This window comes from Montipora foliosa, chromosome 6 (assembly GCF_036669935.1).
Source record: "Montipora foliosa isolate CH-2021 chromosome 6, ASM3666993v2, whole genome shotgun sequence".
Lineage (NCBI taxonomy): Eukaryota > Metazoa > Cnidaria > Anthozoa > Scleractinia > Acroporidae > Montipora > Montipora foliosa.
This window is the reverse complement of record NC_090874.1, coordinates 15949454-15964453: the sequence shown is the minus strand read 5'-3', so window position 1 is coordinate 15964453 and position 15000 is coordinate 15949454. Positions and strand designations below refer to the sequence as shown.

The window sequence follows — 15000 nt, the reverse complement described above, 5'->3', positions numbered from 1 at the left end:
ATTTTTCACTACACCTTGGGAATGGTACAAAACACACGTCGCAGGTCACTGATTTACCAATACAGGAAGTATCCTAAACAGTCATTTTAGGCCAAAAAACCTTTGTTTAGGCCTAATTAGGCCTAAGGTTAGCTTTTATTAATGTTAAGGCTACTTTCTGGATTGGTAAAACAATGACCTGTGACCTGTGTTTTGTACCTACCATGTCACGCTGACTCCAAAATGTTTTAAATTTTTATTAAGTTAAACACAATAATTATGAACAACAATTTCATTTCTTTCTCATTATTTTAGTTGTCAATGGAAAAAGTGCTACGGTACATGTGTAAGCTGGAAACCAATTTTCATACTGAATAAACATGTGCTGAGGCATACCGATGTACACGCAAGTACGCGGTTATTGCATTTAGCTTGTTTACTTATTTTAAAGTTGTATTGGCTTTTTCTTTATTCAAAATCTATTATGACAATGTGCACGTTCCAACTAAAATTACAGCTGTAAGGGTGCATTTTTTTTGGAAAATCCAAAAACGGATTAGCGATCTCGGATCAATGGATTCTTCAGAGTCAAAAAATAGCAAAATCCGAAAAAGGATTATTTTCCATGACAACGCAAACAAACAAAACCAGCGGTTAGCAGCTAACTGGTTTGTTTTGGAGAAATTCTTCAATGAAAGTGCTACCAGAAAAGAAAAATACCTTAGTGATCGATGAAAAGAAATGACGAAAATGTACGTGTGCTGAGGAGGTGCAAATCGATTACAGAGGGTATTTTTGCAGTTCACTTTTTTACTGTAGTGGTAGGAAAGATGCTAACAATAATTATTATTGCTGTCAAGAAACATTTTGTGTAATTTCTGGTGTTAAACTTGCAGGAAAGCTTACTATTTTTGACCTACATGTATTTGTGTCTTTGATCTTACGGCAAGAATGCTGCAAGAAGAACTTTTCAGCTAAGTAAACTGTCATGTACAGTAGCTGTTGTGTATCATTTTTGCATGGAAAACCTCTCCCAAAAAAAATGCCAAAGTGTTTGAATCTCAAAAATCCAGATTTAGATTTCATCCGAAGTATCCTCCTCGAGTGTGGATCCTTTGGATTCATGATCCGTTTTTGGATTTCGCCAAAAAAAACAACGCAAACTCCGTTTTTGGATTCAAGAATGTGTTTTCGGATTTTCCCAAAAAAACGCACCCTAAGGGTTTTTAGAAAATCTTGGATGTCAATTTTGGAATGAAGTTAATGAAAGATGTAGATTTCAAAGGATACGTTAACACCATTTTCCAAGGCTAAATGCGTTAAAATGTTAAGTATAATCCGCTACTGAACATTCATTGCACTCATTCAATGAATAAAAAAATTTAATAATAATAATGTCATAAGAATATCTTAGTGGCCAGACTGGCGACTAAGCGTGAAAAGTTAGTCGCCAGTGAATAAAATCAGGTCGAAACGTCGAGCACTGAACTTAATTTAATTTTTATGTTTTTTTACACAAATTCTTCATCTTTAGTTATCGTATATCCTAATGTGCTTTGTCTTTTTATATTATTGTAATAATAAGAGTACCACAGCCTCCACAGGTCTATAAGCTTGGCTATTTAGTATCACAAGGAAGGATTACGTTTTGCAAACGATGGCTGTGTAGCACTTATATTTGAACAGACGTAACTGATTAGAGTGTAATGTGAAGTGCTAGGTTTCTACCCCATATGAACCATGTGAGCGTTAGCCCTACTAATGGAAATGGGCCCACACGAGGACAGAGAAAAACTCTGATCAGGGTGGGAAATGATGGTCAGAGTTTTTCTCTGTCCTTGTGTGGGCTAACGCTCACATACTAGTAGTTCATATGGGGTAAAAACCTAGTACTTCACATTACACTCTAATTATTTAGTATCACCCTGACTGACTGACTTAAGTACTTACTAACTTACTCAACAGACTAAATGTTATAGATAAAGACATTAATTAATATACTAAACTTATACAACATATCATCAAATTACATGTATACTTACCTACCTACTTACTTACTGATTGACACTTACTCACTGACTTACTATAAAGACTCTTTGTTTGATTTCAGTACCAATCATTCCAGTATATTTGGATGCCAATAAAATAAACAGCAGATTACCAGTTGCTAATAATTTAACAAAGAATAACTCATCTACAAGTGGTTCTCCTTCAGTAATATATGATTCATCCATGGATTTTAAAATTGGGGCACTGTTTGCATCAAAAGCTTTTGTTCAGGTAAATGCATGTCTTAGTAAGAGAGTTTTTTTGTTAAACCTCTCTGAAAAAAAGGGTCCCTTATACCTTTTAAACTGTGGGATGCCTGTGGCACCCACGGTGAAAATCCAGATGAGTTTCTTCTTTTTTTAATTTTTTTGAGTTTTTTTCCCTTCATTTATTTCACTCTGTCTAATACCAGATGATTTCACTCGTTGATGGGGAGCAGTTATCAGGAGTCATTGGGTTAAAAATTTATTATAAGGACACCTCAGTACAGTAAGACTTTCTTGTCTTCTGAGATACAAATGATAAATCCCTGAATTCTCTCTTTCCCCTCATTAGTTTGCAAAATAATATGTGGCAAGATGGTCACCGCTCATAGTATGTAGTAAATACCTTTCTTCCCTACGGGGTTTCCTTTTGACAAGTATAATATTATTGTCTAACTTTATAGACAGAGTAAAATCTGTTAGTGTTACTCACAAGGGGCATAGGGTTAGGTAAAATCAATATGTCATTGCACAGTTATAACTCTATCAGGCTCACTCTGACGAGTGTTAATATACATGTACTTTGGTGATGTTTCAGATTGTGGTGAATCCACTTACAGGGTATCTAACAGAGAGGTAACACTGCTAACTGTTTGTTTTTTAATTGCGAGAGGTGCTACAGAATCTCTCACTTTTTCTTCTAAAAATAATGTTCTTTTATAGCCCTTTCCTAAAATATTAACCTCTAGGCGGGATCTTTTACGGCATAAGACTATTTAATTTTTTCCTTAGTATCCTTACTTGTGAAATTCAAGATACATATGGTGTTATTTCCCACTTTTCTACAAAATCATTATTGACTCCAAATTACACATATTTTTGAGAGACCTTGAAAATAAATATTGTAATATTTCTGGAGAAATACAAAAAGCAGGTACGCTGGGATATAATTTGCTTAATTTGTATTACTTTCCTTTTCTAGAGTTGGTTACAACATACCATTATACACCGGTTTCTGCATTTTATTTTTCTCAACCCTTGGTAAATATCAGCTATTTTATATTAAGTGACTAAAATTAACATGTAATTTCATAAAATTGATGTAAAACATGGCCTGTCTTTCTCTTAAAATAATATATTATGCTTATGGTTAACCCCTCCAGTACATGCAACCTGTGTTTGTTTTAAATCAGATTTTAGCGTCCTTTTATATCATAATATTCCAGGACACTGCTGCATGGTATAATAATAAATTCTTTGGTTAATTTTGCTGTTTTTCAGTTTATGCCTTTGCAGACAGCTATGGCCTTCTGTTTTCAGCCCGAGCAATTCAGGGATTAGGCTCTTCCTTTACTCTCATTTCTAGTAAGAATCACAATTGAAAGTACATGTAAATTTTAATTAGAAGCTTAAAGTTTGTATTTGTTTTAGTTCAATTTTTTCCTCTGGTTTGAATTTTTTCAAACCAGTTTAAATTTTTTAAACTTGTTTTGCAAAACGAGTAATTTCCTTTCAAGATAATTTGCAGGTTATTAAATAAATATTGTAACTGTTATGTAACAGTACAAATAATACCATTTGTTATGTTATCATAATGATAATGCAGTGAGCTTCCTGTAGTTGTATACTGCTCTATGTAGTTGAAAATCTGAGAGACATATTTATTAATGAATATTTAATATATAATGAAGTTGCCAAAGGAATCATTAAAGGATATCGTGGTTTTTTCATTATGAAAAAAGTGCTCATTCTCAATACTGCATTCTATGCAAGATTACATTGTACATTCTAATTCCTCAATTATTAAAATAATGAACTTTATTTTTACTTTGGTGTTCCATATATACATACAAGACATGTTCTTTATTCTGGCTCTTAAACAACTGTGAAACAAAAAGACCAGATCCCAAGCGAACCAGTTGAATGATATTGCATAACAATTTGGTCTGCAGGGATATGTTTCATTTGGTAGAGGATCAGGGCATTTGAAAATTGATAATTTGTAAATTCGATAGGAAACAGCTGGGCAAAGCTTAATTTGCCTTCTTTTTCCTGTCAGGGCTATGTTTCTTTTGTGACATCACGATTCTCAAAGTGGAGATGTTAAATATCATTCTTTCAAAGGAATAGTCACTGTGAGAAAAAATTAAGGCAAATTACAAGATGGTACAAATCATTAAAGTGCCCCTGTGACCAAAAATCAATTCATATTTTTCTTTGGATTTCAAAACTATGTTAACAAAACACAAAGTGACCCACATGTTAAGCCTTGATTTCAAAAAGACACCTTTATTTTAACTGGATTTTTCCTATTTAATGGTCCGCCATTACAAACATTATGTTCTTGAGAGAGTTGGATCGAGGAGAAAACGACGTCAACAGCTCACTAGTTTAAGAATGCAATACGTGTATACGCCGCAGAATTAATATGCAGCACGGGAGTTTTGGGCTTTCAGACTTTTAAACTCACGCTTTGCATATATAATAAGCTGCGTTTACACGCTGAAATTTTAAGCTAGTGAGCCTCTGATGTCACGTTTCCCTGGATCCAACCGTCTGAGGTCCAATCGGTCAGTTTTGAACGTGAGTAATTGCGGACCCTGAAATCCAAAACTTACACTCAAAGTAAACGGCCTTTGGATAAAAATCAAAGCTCAAAATCTTGCCAGTCAGGTGTTAAGCAAACACACTTTCAAAATCTGAAGGAAAAAAGGAAGTGGTTTTTTTGATCACAGGGGCACTTTAAACTTCTTCATTACATACTTGACATTGTCAAATTCTAACACATGCCTGACTTAGAAAACCAGCAGTAATGATCTGGCCAATCAAGATCTCCAATCGAGAAGAAAAGCTATTGTGTCAACAATGCTTTTTGAGGTTTTTTTTTTGTTTTGCCACATTTGTGATTTGAACCAGGGAGATATTGCACAAGCCAAATTGAATATCAATATTTAACTTTTTTACTATATATCTTCATCAAGGAACCATAAACTCACAAATTTGTTGGCACCACCTGCCCATTTATCCAAAAAGCTCAGGAGCAATAAACGTTTTATAATTCCAGTGCGTAAGACCAATTGGTACAAGAACTCTTTTATTATCAGTCATCTGTAGTTGTAATGTAGTTTTATAATATTCTTTTTTATAATATCCTTTTTTTCCTCTTGCTTAGTTTGCATGATAGCATTTAATAGTTTTGCCTCTCTCCGTTATTATATGTCACCTGTCGATATTTTATTTTTTTGTATATATTATATCTGTAATTATTGTTATATAAATTATTTATTTATTTGTACATGTAATTCAGTCTACGGACTGCGAAGTGTATTTTAATAATCGGTCCATCTATCTTTCTATCTAGAATACCGACCCTGTTCCCCCAATATCTTGCTGTCCCCATCCCACGTCCAAACCAGCCTAAACTGGCCAGACTTAGTATTTACTCTGTCTAACGCCAGATGATTTTACTCATCAATGGGGAACCCCAGGGAGTCAATGGGTTAAGCACCGTGAGTCATTCCTATTTTCTTTGCTTTGTTATAGGTTTAGCAATGCTAGCAGCTGCCTATCCTGATGACGAGGAACGTGGTTCTGCTATTGGGATTGCCATGGGAACTACAGCCCTTGGAGTCTTGGGTAACATACATTACTTTCAACCAGATAAAAGATTTCATATGGTTGCTTTCTTCAGCAACAAACAGCAAACACTTCTAAGAGATTTGTTTTCTTGCTGCTTTTTAGCTGGTCCTCCCTTTGGTGGATTATTTTACAGCCTAGCTGGAAAAGGTCTCCCATTTTTTATACTTGCTGGAATTATCTTCATCACTTTTGGTGAGTCCTTTTTGAGAATGACAAAAGTTTAATTAGCCGTATTAAAAAAGTTGATAAAGGTAACTTAGACAATGGAAGGCCTAGTAAATAAATTATAAACTGTTTATACGTCGCGCTATCATCGAATTTAATTCAGACGAATTTAATTCCAGGTCCTACTTTAAAATAAATTGAACGATAAAGCGACGTCTAAAACGAGTTCAATTGGTCTGTTAAATTAAATTCGTCCTAGATGTTTTATCCGTCTTAAGAAGACGGATAAAATATCTTTAAAGCGTCATCAGTTTATCCGTCGCACCAGCGTCGCGTCAAATGAAATGCATACATTATTAATTATGCCTCTGACCAGGTAGATTGCATTCCGGCCCAGAAATAAATTCGACCATAATTCAACCCATTAATTTCGACGCGTAAAACCACGGTACAATTAATGTTGACGGAAGGACGAACTTAATTGGAATTAAATTTGACGATAGCGCGACGTATAAACTAGGCCTAAGAGAGATTTGTGAACTGACATTTCAAGCATCAACCCTTCGTCCAAGCGAATTGAAGAATTTTGGGTTGTTAGTTGTTTATGTGGGAGAGGGAGGAGCTTTGCCATTGGTGTAGCCCGTGTAACAGTCTTTTCCATTTCCTTGTAGCCAAGCAGGCAAACGTCACGCTTACGTATTCAGCTAGAGCAAAAAATTCCCTCACTTCAGCTCAACAATAATTTTAGCAATAGTTAACACCCATGTGTCTATTATTATTATTATTATTATTAGATCGAGGCTATATCAACTGCTTAAATTGTCCAGCTAAGGGGAGGATCACCTCTTGCTCATGTCTATATCCCGCAATTGAAATACATACATTGAGTTCATTTAATTGGCTGATATACTTGATAGTTCACTCACTACTTTAAACAACTTCATGGGACTTGACTGTTAAAATTAATTTTCTTTTTTCTTCACTTTCACAACACAGTGTTGGTTATAGTTGTGAAGAAGCCAGTCATGCCAAAAGACGTAAGTGCTACTGCCGTACATGAAAAACACAGTTAGTGGCCAGTTGATCCACTTTTCTTAATTTAATTCCCACTTTCCATCCCAAAGAAAAGAAACCCTCTGTTTCCTGTGTGAAGGGAAAGATCAATACAGTTACATTCACCATACCTTTTGTCAAAATGATAGCAAAAATTTTGTATCTTTGAAAATGATGTGCAACCCTGTGTACCAGGCGTTCCCATACCAGCGAAGATTTTCTGCATTGAGACTGGGCGAACAGAGTTTGGAGGACCAGTGGGAGTGGGGAGGGGAGGAGAGAACCCACGCATCCTTCAGACTTTGTTATTGCCCCAACTTTCTCACAACGGAAATGCAGAAAAACTTTGCTGGCAGGCTGATGGTGTGCTAAATGCAAGATGTGTCCAGCTGTGAAGGATAATGAGATGCATGTTCTCTGTAATACTGTAAATGTGACAGTTTTCTCTGGTCAACCCTTTTCTTCAATTTCACATCTCATAAAGGTTATGATAAACATCACATGGTGTGTAATACTTGCTACAGTAAGCCTTATCATAAAGTAATTTCCAACAGTTAACAAATCACACCTCAAGCCTCAGTGTGAATAGGTACACTGTAGTCGGCTTTTGAAACAAAATTTAGCGTGGATCCCTATTTACCTGCATTTCTGAAAAGACAAAGTGAAAATACCTGGTGAGTAATTTAAGTGGCAACAAAAATTGGAATCATACTGTTGTGTCTTAGTTTACCACATAATTACAGATTAACCTATTCATTCTTAAGGGTTCTTTATTGCGAAGTAAAATCGTTTGGTGTTCAAGTGAAATCTACAAGTGAAACTCTTAAGAGGCAAAGGGTTAAAGGCAACAGTTTTTCAGTGGATTTAATAATAAATAATAATAAAAGACTTAATATAGCGCACATGATCCTAAAGTTCTAAGGCGCTGCACATCAAGTTTACAAGATCCACTAAAATAGAAAGCAACTAAAATATTATCCTAAAAAGAATCCTAACCTATCCCTAATAAAAAGACTCGCGAAACAAGTAAGTCTTAAGATCACGCTTAAAAGAATAGAGGTCAGTTGCAAGTCTCAAATGATCAGGTAGGCTATTCCAAAGTGTTGGTGCACAGACGGAAAATGATCTGTTGCCATACTTAGTATTGGACCGAGGAACCTTCAGTAGGCCCTTAGATGAAGATCGTAGTGGACGCGGCGGTACATATCTATCCAGCAGTTCAGTTATATACATTGGCGCAAGCCCATTAAGCGCCTTAAATGTCAATAATAGTATCTTAAAAATAATGCGCTGACTAACAGGTAGCCAATGAAGATGGATCAACAAAGGAGTTGCATTTAGATGTTATTAAGCCATTCTTCCCTCAGGAGTTCCCCATTTACACATAAAAACTGACTTGCATTAGACAGATTACTGGTAAAATAGCTGCTGTTCATGTCACAAGGGTTAACTTGACAAGGTTAAGATCTTCAGACTAGTTTGGTTAGAAGCAAATGGCAAGATAGTATGGTGTTCCTTCTTCCAAAAACAGCAGATGTGAATGTGACAAACCCTTACCAGTCTTCCCTTATAAGTAGCAAAAGGGCGCAATGCACTGATGCATCCCCAAGGAGCACAAAATTAACTTTATTTACCTGTAACAGCTCATTTGGCCTTTCTGTATTGGAGAAATCATCTTAACTTGTGATATTGTTGTAATAATAATAATTATTATAATTGTTCCTAAATCAAAATAATATTTACTTTAAATTGCAGACAGTAAAGCCTTCGCTCAAGGATCTGTTGTCAGACCCTTATATTCTCATCGCAAGTGGTATGTTGATGGAATATTTGGGCCACAGTGGGAAAACACCTTGGAAGACTAAGACACTTTCCATTTGACATAACTGACCGGCCAGACCAGGCATTTGGAAGGGCTAACTCTGCAATGCCTTCAAATTAACACACTTCAAGGATGATATACACTCCTCAAGAAGAATAAGAGGGATTATCATGCAAGTGTTCTTTAAATTGTTGCATTTTCGTTGGAAACTGACAGGTCTGGTGGGCCGGTTCTGACAAAAGAAAAGTACCTTTAGTTTGCCATAGTTCAGTCTTTCCTGGTTTAAAGAGGACACATGGTGGCAAGTATAGCTGGGGTTGACAAAATGCAAGAAAAAACAACAGGTTAAGCTGTTTCTGGAATTGCAATGAGTCTAGTTTCTCTAGCATGTCACCCTTAAATTATTGTTGCACTGGCCAACATGCTATTTGGTATTGACTGACACAAATTTAATGATTTGTACATGTATATGGATATATACATTACGTTTAAAAAGTGTAATCATTATATATTAGTTAGAATAGTTATTGCTTATTGTTACTTGAAACCAAAAGTGACTTAAGAATATCTGCCTGCATGAACTTGGTAATTATTGATGGGCTGGCGGCTACTTATGTCTGCTTAGCAATAAACAGTGCATTTCTTTTCTTTTTTTTGTACGCCTACATGTATGGCACACATTAACTCTGGACCACAGGATCAAACAATAACAACAATAATTTTTTGTTGGGACATTTATATTATATTTGCTTGATTTCTTGCCTTTGATCTCCAAAGTTGTGAAGAAGAAATTAGGCCACTTTTTTGCTCAAAACACAACTGTGATATCCTTAAATACCTAACCAAAATATGGTGGTAACAGAATACAACTTTTATAGAGACGAATTTGCAGTTTTTAAAGTTAGCTTGCAGGGATTACAGTAAGTCACTTTGGTTGCTTTTATACAGGTGCCATATGTTTCTGCAACATGGCATTTGCTCTCCTGGAACCAACATTACCAATATGGCTTCTGGAAACCATGGATGCCAAGAAGTGGCAGATAGGTATGGAAAGGGCTCTTTGAACGACTTCATTTCTTTGTTAATTATTCCATCAAATTGGGGCCAAATGTCTGATCAGGATAGAAAATGATGTTTTACTTCGGGACGCAAATTTTTACAAATCTAGTGAGAAATGTGTTTCCTGAAGTCCTCTCTTAGCACGTCGCTCTGCAGATCAATTTACGTACTTTACTTGTTGACTGATTGACAGGTGTCATTTTCCTTCCTTCCACTGGAGCATATCTTATAGCCACCCCTCTTTTAGGAAAACTTGGAAACAGGATAGGAAGGTCAGTAACGGAGTTTCAGGAGTATTTGAGAATGTTTTCTGAACCTTGTTAGTTCTGCCTGATTACCTCCTTCATACCAAATGTCTCAAAAGAAAGAGTGGTTTTAAAGAATTTAAAATGAGTTAAGTCTTTGAATGAATCCACAGAGTTTTAGCTAAGGCTTGTTCACCTTCGAGACAAACACAGACGCAAGTACAAGGACATTCACACTAGGTTACAATGCAAGTGAAATGGGCAACTCATGACGTCACATAAAACGTAAAGGTCCTTATTTTACGAGAGTAACACGTGACATTGAACTAGAGTGACTGATAAACTTGTGGCCCTTGGTGAGCACGTTTTACGGGAATTCAAAGCTAGTCAGCTACACGATCAGAGGAAAATCGAAACAGACGTCGATCGAATGAGACGGGGATCGAACTGACGACCTCCAGCTCAGCACTGAACGACTGGGCTACGCCTGCCTCTGTCGGCCATGTTGAAGAAGTAAATGATGAAATTGCAACCGTTTAGGGTAAAAAGTTCATCTTCCTACAAATCTTCCCTTTTCTTTCTCTTAGCCAAAAGAGCTGTCCGTCGCTCGAGCAAAGAGTCGCTTTTCTTTCCTCCCCACTCCAAACCATATAGGTATGTGCCGCCCGATAGGGTAGGGTTTTTGAGGTGCTCAGTCAAGGTATCCTTTTTGGTATATTTGGTATTGTGATCCTTAGATATTCCTTATATATGGTCACTAAATTGCAGTATCCCACACCAACGCGCAAAACGAAAAAGATACGGTCTGTTAAAACTGTACTACACGCCTGAATACACGTTTTCAATTTTTAACAAAGCGATTTTAAAGGGACCTTTATAGCTTGTATGGGGCTTAAAAAGGGTATCAAATGTCGAGTTTCTATCTTTGAATAGGGTCAGGTTTTGAAAACCTTGGCGGCACACACCTATCCTAAATTGTCGGGGATATCCCCCGTGGGGAAGGGGGGGGGGGTAAGAGTTGCTTTAATCCCCGCATGGCATGCTTTAACTTCACCATCCACTGCAAATGATATTCAAGCTGAATTCCCGGGTTCCTTTAAACTTGACTTGAACCCGGCAAATTTAGTATGTGTGATATGCAGCATATTTTTAATTTCACTTTGAACGTTGCAGACAGTTTTGTAATCACATGGTCTTGGGCAGTAATGAAATATGGATGCTTTGCCCTTATGTAATAGTTGAACAAAAAATGTGTGTTAAATTAGCATTGTACCAATAGCCCAAAGTAGAACATTTGAAATTTCTTTCCATGGTAAATGTTGGATTGTTTTAAATTTCTTACCCCAAGCATTTGATCTCAATTTCTGTTTCAGGGGTTGGGGTCTTGATGCTTTTTGACCAGGGTCTATGTCAAATCCCCCACCCTTCCCCGGGACCTAAGGAGTGGGGGTTTCAATTGACTGGTGCATTAAACTGAGTAGATATTTGATTCGTTGGCTTTTTCGTTTTGTCTCTCACAGATGGCTTGCTTCTCTAATTGGTCTCGTGTTGGTTGCAATCAGTTTGTGTGTGGTAAGGACATACGACTTTTCCCCCATTTGCCGCGATGACATTTGACCGTGGCGTGTGGATAAGTGTAGTCTTGAGATGGACTTTATAGGAAACATGAATTTACCGCAGTGGAAATCATTTGAAAATAATGTAGGTGGCAATTAAATCACTCAGTTTAGAGGCTGTGGTCTGTTCGTTTCTCGAATTTCGGCATCAAAAGAACGATTAATTTAGCCGAAAATCCTTTAGCAGAATTGATATTTGTTGTTGCTTTCTGTAGATTCCTGTTGCTAAGACTTTACCTGCCCTTATAGTTCCGCTGTTTGCTCAGGGGTTTTCGATAGGTGAGTCGAAAAGAAATAAGTTCAGTGTTTACCTTTTGTACTAGAATACTTCTTTTAACCCTTTAATTTTAAAGCCCCGGGGGTTCCCCATTGACGAATAAAATCGTCTGGCGTTAGACGGTCAATTTCGGTCCAAAACAGCTTTTGTCGGCCATTTTTTCTCGGAGCTGCAAAAGTGTTTTCCGCTCACTTTATTGCTGACGCGTTCCTTGACCATATTAGGTAGAGCAGTTATATATTTAACAATTATTCCTCGAGCCCGAATGGGCTCTGAGTCAATAGCCCATGAGGCCGAAGGCCGAATGGGCTATTGACTCAGAGAGGAATAATTGTTTTAGTAAAATCCAACTAGTTGGTCAAAAAAATATCGAGACAAAACATCTTTCGCTAGTTTCGTTGTTTTGGTTTTCAAAGCCGGCGCTTTTCGCTACAAGTGGGCTATAACAAATAGCCTACTAGTAGCTCAACCAATCAGAACGCAGCATTGATAATAGACCACTAGTTGGATTTTACTAAAAGCTGATAGTCTGTGTGCGGCGAGCCAATGAAAATGCTGGAAATCTGATATCCGTAGTTCAGTTTTTAATGAAAAGGGTTAACGTAGTATCGAAAGCATCTTCGCGATCGATTTACGGTAAAATCGCTTGCCACATTCCCCACCAATAGGAGGCAGAAACTTACAGGCGTATTTGAATTGATTATGATTGGTTCTTTTGACTGCGTGCGTCATACGTCGTTGGCCATACTCTGGACTGGAACTAGCTTGCAGTGGAGGCTAATGCGAGGAATCTTTTCAAATGCGAATAATTTTTAATATATTCCCCCGCCCCGCATTAGCCTCCATTGCAAGCTAGTTCCAGTCCAATCGGCCACTTAGGATAATACCATAATACTATTTGTTTGTTCCCCCAAATTTTGCATAAGCATTGTTTTGTTTTCTCTTAGGACCATTGTAAGTCCCAAGAGAAACTGGAAACAATGCTTATGAAAAATTTGTGGGGACAATCAAGGAATATGATGGTATTTTTTGAGAAGTGGCTTACACTGAGAATACGAATATGGTCTATTGCTTATGTTTTAGGTTGACTGCTAAAAGCCGTAAATAGATCAGTTGTTTGGAATTTGTGCGGAATTACTACCCTTGAAATTTCCCTCATTCTTTTCTCAAGCTCCCCCCGATGTTCAGTTTGGTCCAAGAAGCGTGAATTTGCTTCTTTTCTGTGGGATATTGAGAACTTAAGGTCATTTTCGCACTATTTTACAAAGAAGATCGCTGAAATTTTGAAAACATCTGCAAGAATTTAAGCTTTCGTTTGTGGAAGAACTCAAAACCCTTAAGACTGTCATCTGAGTCGATCTCTGAGATAGAGGCCATTAAACTAAGTTCAAGTAGTAGCTAGATGTAGAGACTACTGGGATTGGAATAACAAAAGGTAGTCGTTTCCGATTGTTGTAGAGGAGATGATAAATTGACGTTGTTAAATCCATTGGTATCAGCATAGGAAGTCGAATGTTTAGTCGAACGTCTTTCGACTGCTCCTCCCTGAAGCGACCTTTGAACCTAACTGTGATCGCGTTCTAATCCAATCTAAGCCCCCTCGACTAGCACATACTATCTTGTCCGTTAAAATTGCAAGAATGCACTATTTTGACCAATAGCAGTGTGGCGAGACAATTGTCACATAAAGCTTCTATCCTCGCCAAAAATCCTTGAAACACTCCTTTCCCCTGGACAGTGTTGAGATGACATTTTACTGTTTGACTGGCTACAACAACATTGAAAAAGGGAGGGGGACGAAACGATGCGAGAAGGTTCAAAGTGTTTCAACGTCTTTGTCTAAGATTGTAGTTGAATGCCCAATAGCCTCTTATAGGTCAGTGGTAGGGCATCCGAACAAGTCGAAGAGTTTACTCCCGCGAAGAAACTCCGCTCGGATTTTTTTGTCGAACGTCCCCGAATTTCCATCGAAAAAAATACATATCTTCGTTCATTTAATGCATGGGGCCAACATGTACCATCTTCGTTTCTACAAAAGGAGAACAAGGGTACTTTGTTTGGAACAACAGCTCAAAATGTTTGCGGTCAGCTTTATGCTCTGTACTGGATCTGACATCTTTGTTCTTCCTGGGGGGGCATGAAGGAAATTTAAAACAATACTGCTTTAACCCAATTCGTAAACAGGTACAACTAACGCGAAAACGTGACGAGGAAAATTACATTTGATGGTCTTTCATGTTTGCGGTATTGATATCCTTTAAAGAATTAAACCCCCGCACTAAACAATAGTTTTGAATAGTTGGCTTGAGTGAGCACAGCAATCGCTTGCTCATAGATTCGCGTCTCGTTTCACCTGTTTTTTTTTTTCTGGCTAATTTATAACTACTTTAGTTTGTCCCTTTACTGGGAGGATCGTTCGAAAATCAAAAATATTTCATATGCTTCATGCTAATATATGCATATGAGCTGAACAGTTTGGTCTGAAGTTTTAGCATCGGTCGCGCTCAGCCGAGCATGAAAAATAACTTCAAAAGATCGCTTTTAAATCACTTTTTAAATCGCTTTTTTCACTAAAGTAATCGCACCCTTTTAATGGGTTTTGTCTACTCTCAAGTACGTTTTTGTGATATTTGTTCTCGGTGATTGGAGCGTCATTAAATGGGATATCGTGCACTTGAAATAAATGGAGGTGAAGTGTTTTTGTAATGTGTAGGCCATCTTGGGTGTCGTGGCGTGATAACAATTCAAGTCTCAGCAGGGACAAACTTTACGCAGTGCATGGAGTTCCCAGTGTTGTGTCCTCTGTGGTAGATTAACGTTGAGAGAGTAAATGCTCGAAGGTACTAGCTACAGCAAGCCGCTCTGCAATCCGAGAGTAAATAAAGATATGGTT

General features: G+C 37.3%; 1 protein-coding gene across 1 annotated transcript in view; it reads left to right on the top strand.

Annotated features, from left to right (window-relative positions):
* LOC138006829 (synaptic vesicular amine transporter-like) overlaps positions 1 to 15000 on the top strand; it is a 28194-nt gene that overhangs the window by 3009 nt on the left and 10185 nt on the right. The window contains exons 2-13 of the mRNA XM_068853418.1: positions 2090 to 2259; positions 2830 to 2867; positions 3214 to 3272; positions 3513 to 3596; positions 5775 to 5867; positions 5973 to 6062; positions 7032 to 7072; positions 8844 to 8901; positions 9859 to 9954; positions 10163 to 10241; positions 11735 to 11786; positions 12046 to 12109. Coding sequence (XP_068709519.1) covers positions 2090 to 2259; positions 2830 to 2867; positions 3214 to 3272; positions 3513 to 3596; positions 5775 to 5867; positions 5973 to 6062; positions 7032 to 7072; positions 8844 to 8901; positions 9859 to 9954; positions 10163 to 10241; positions 11735 to 11786; positions 12046 to 12109 — 924 coding nt within the window. The remainder of the gene's footprint in view (positions 1 to 2089; positions 2260 to 2829; positions 2868 to 3213; positions 3273 to 3512; positions 3597 to 5774; positions 5868 to 5972; positions 6063 to 7031; positions 7073 to 8843; positions 8902 to 9858; positions 9955 to 10162; positions 10242 to 11734; positions 11787 to 12045; positions 12110 to 15000) is intronic.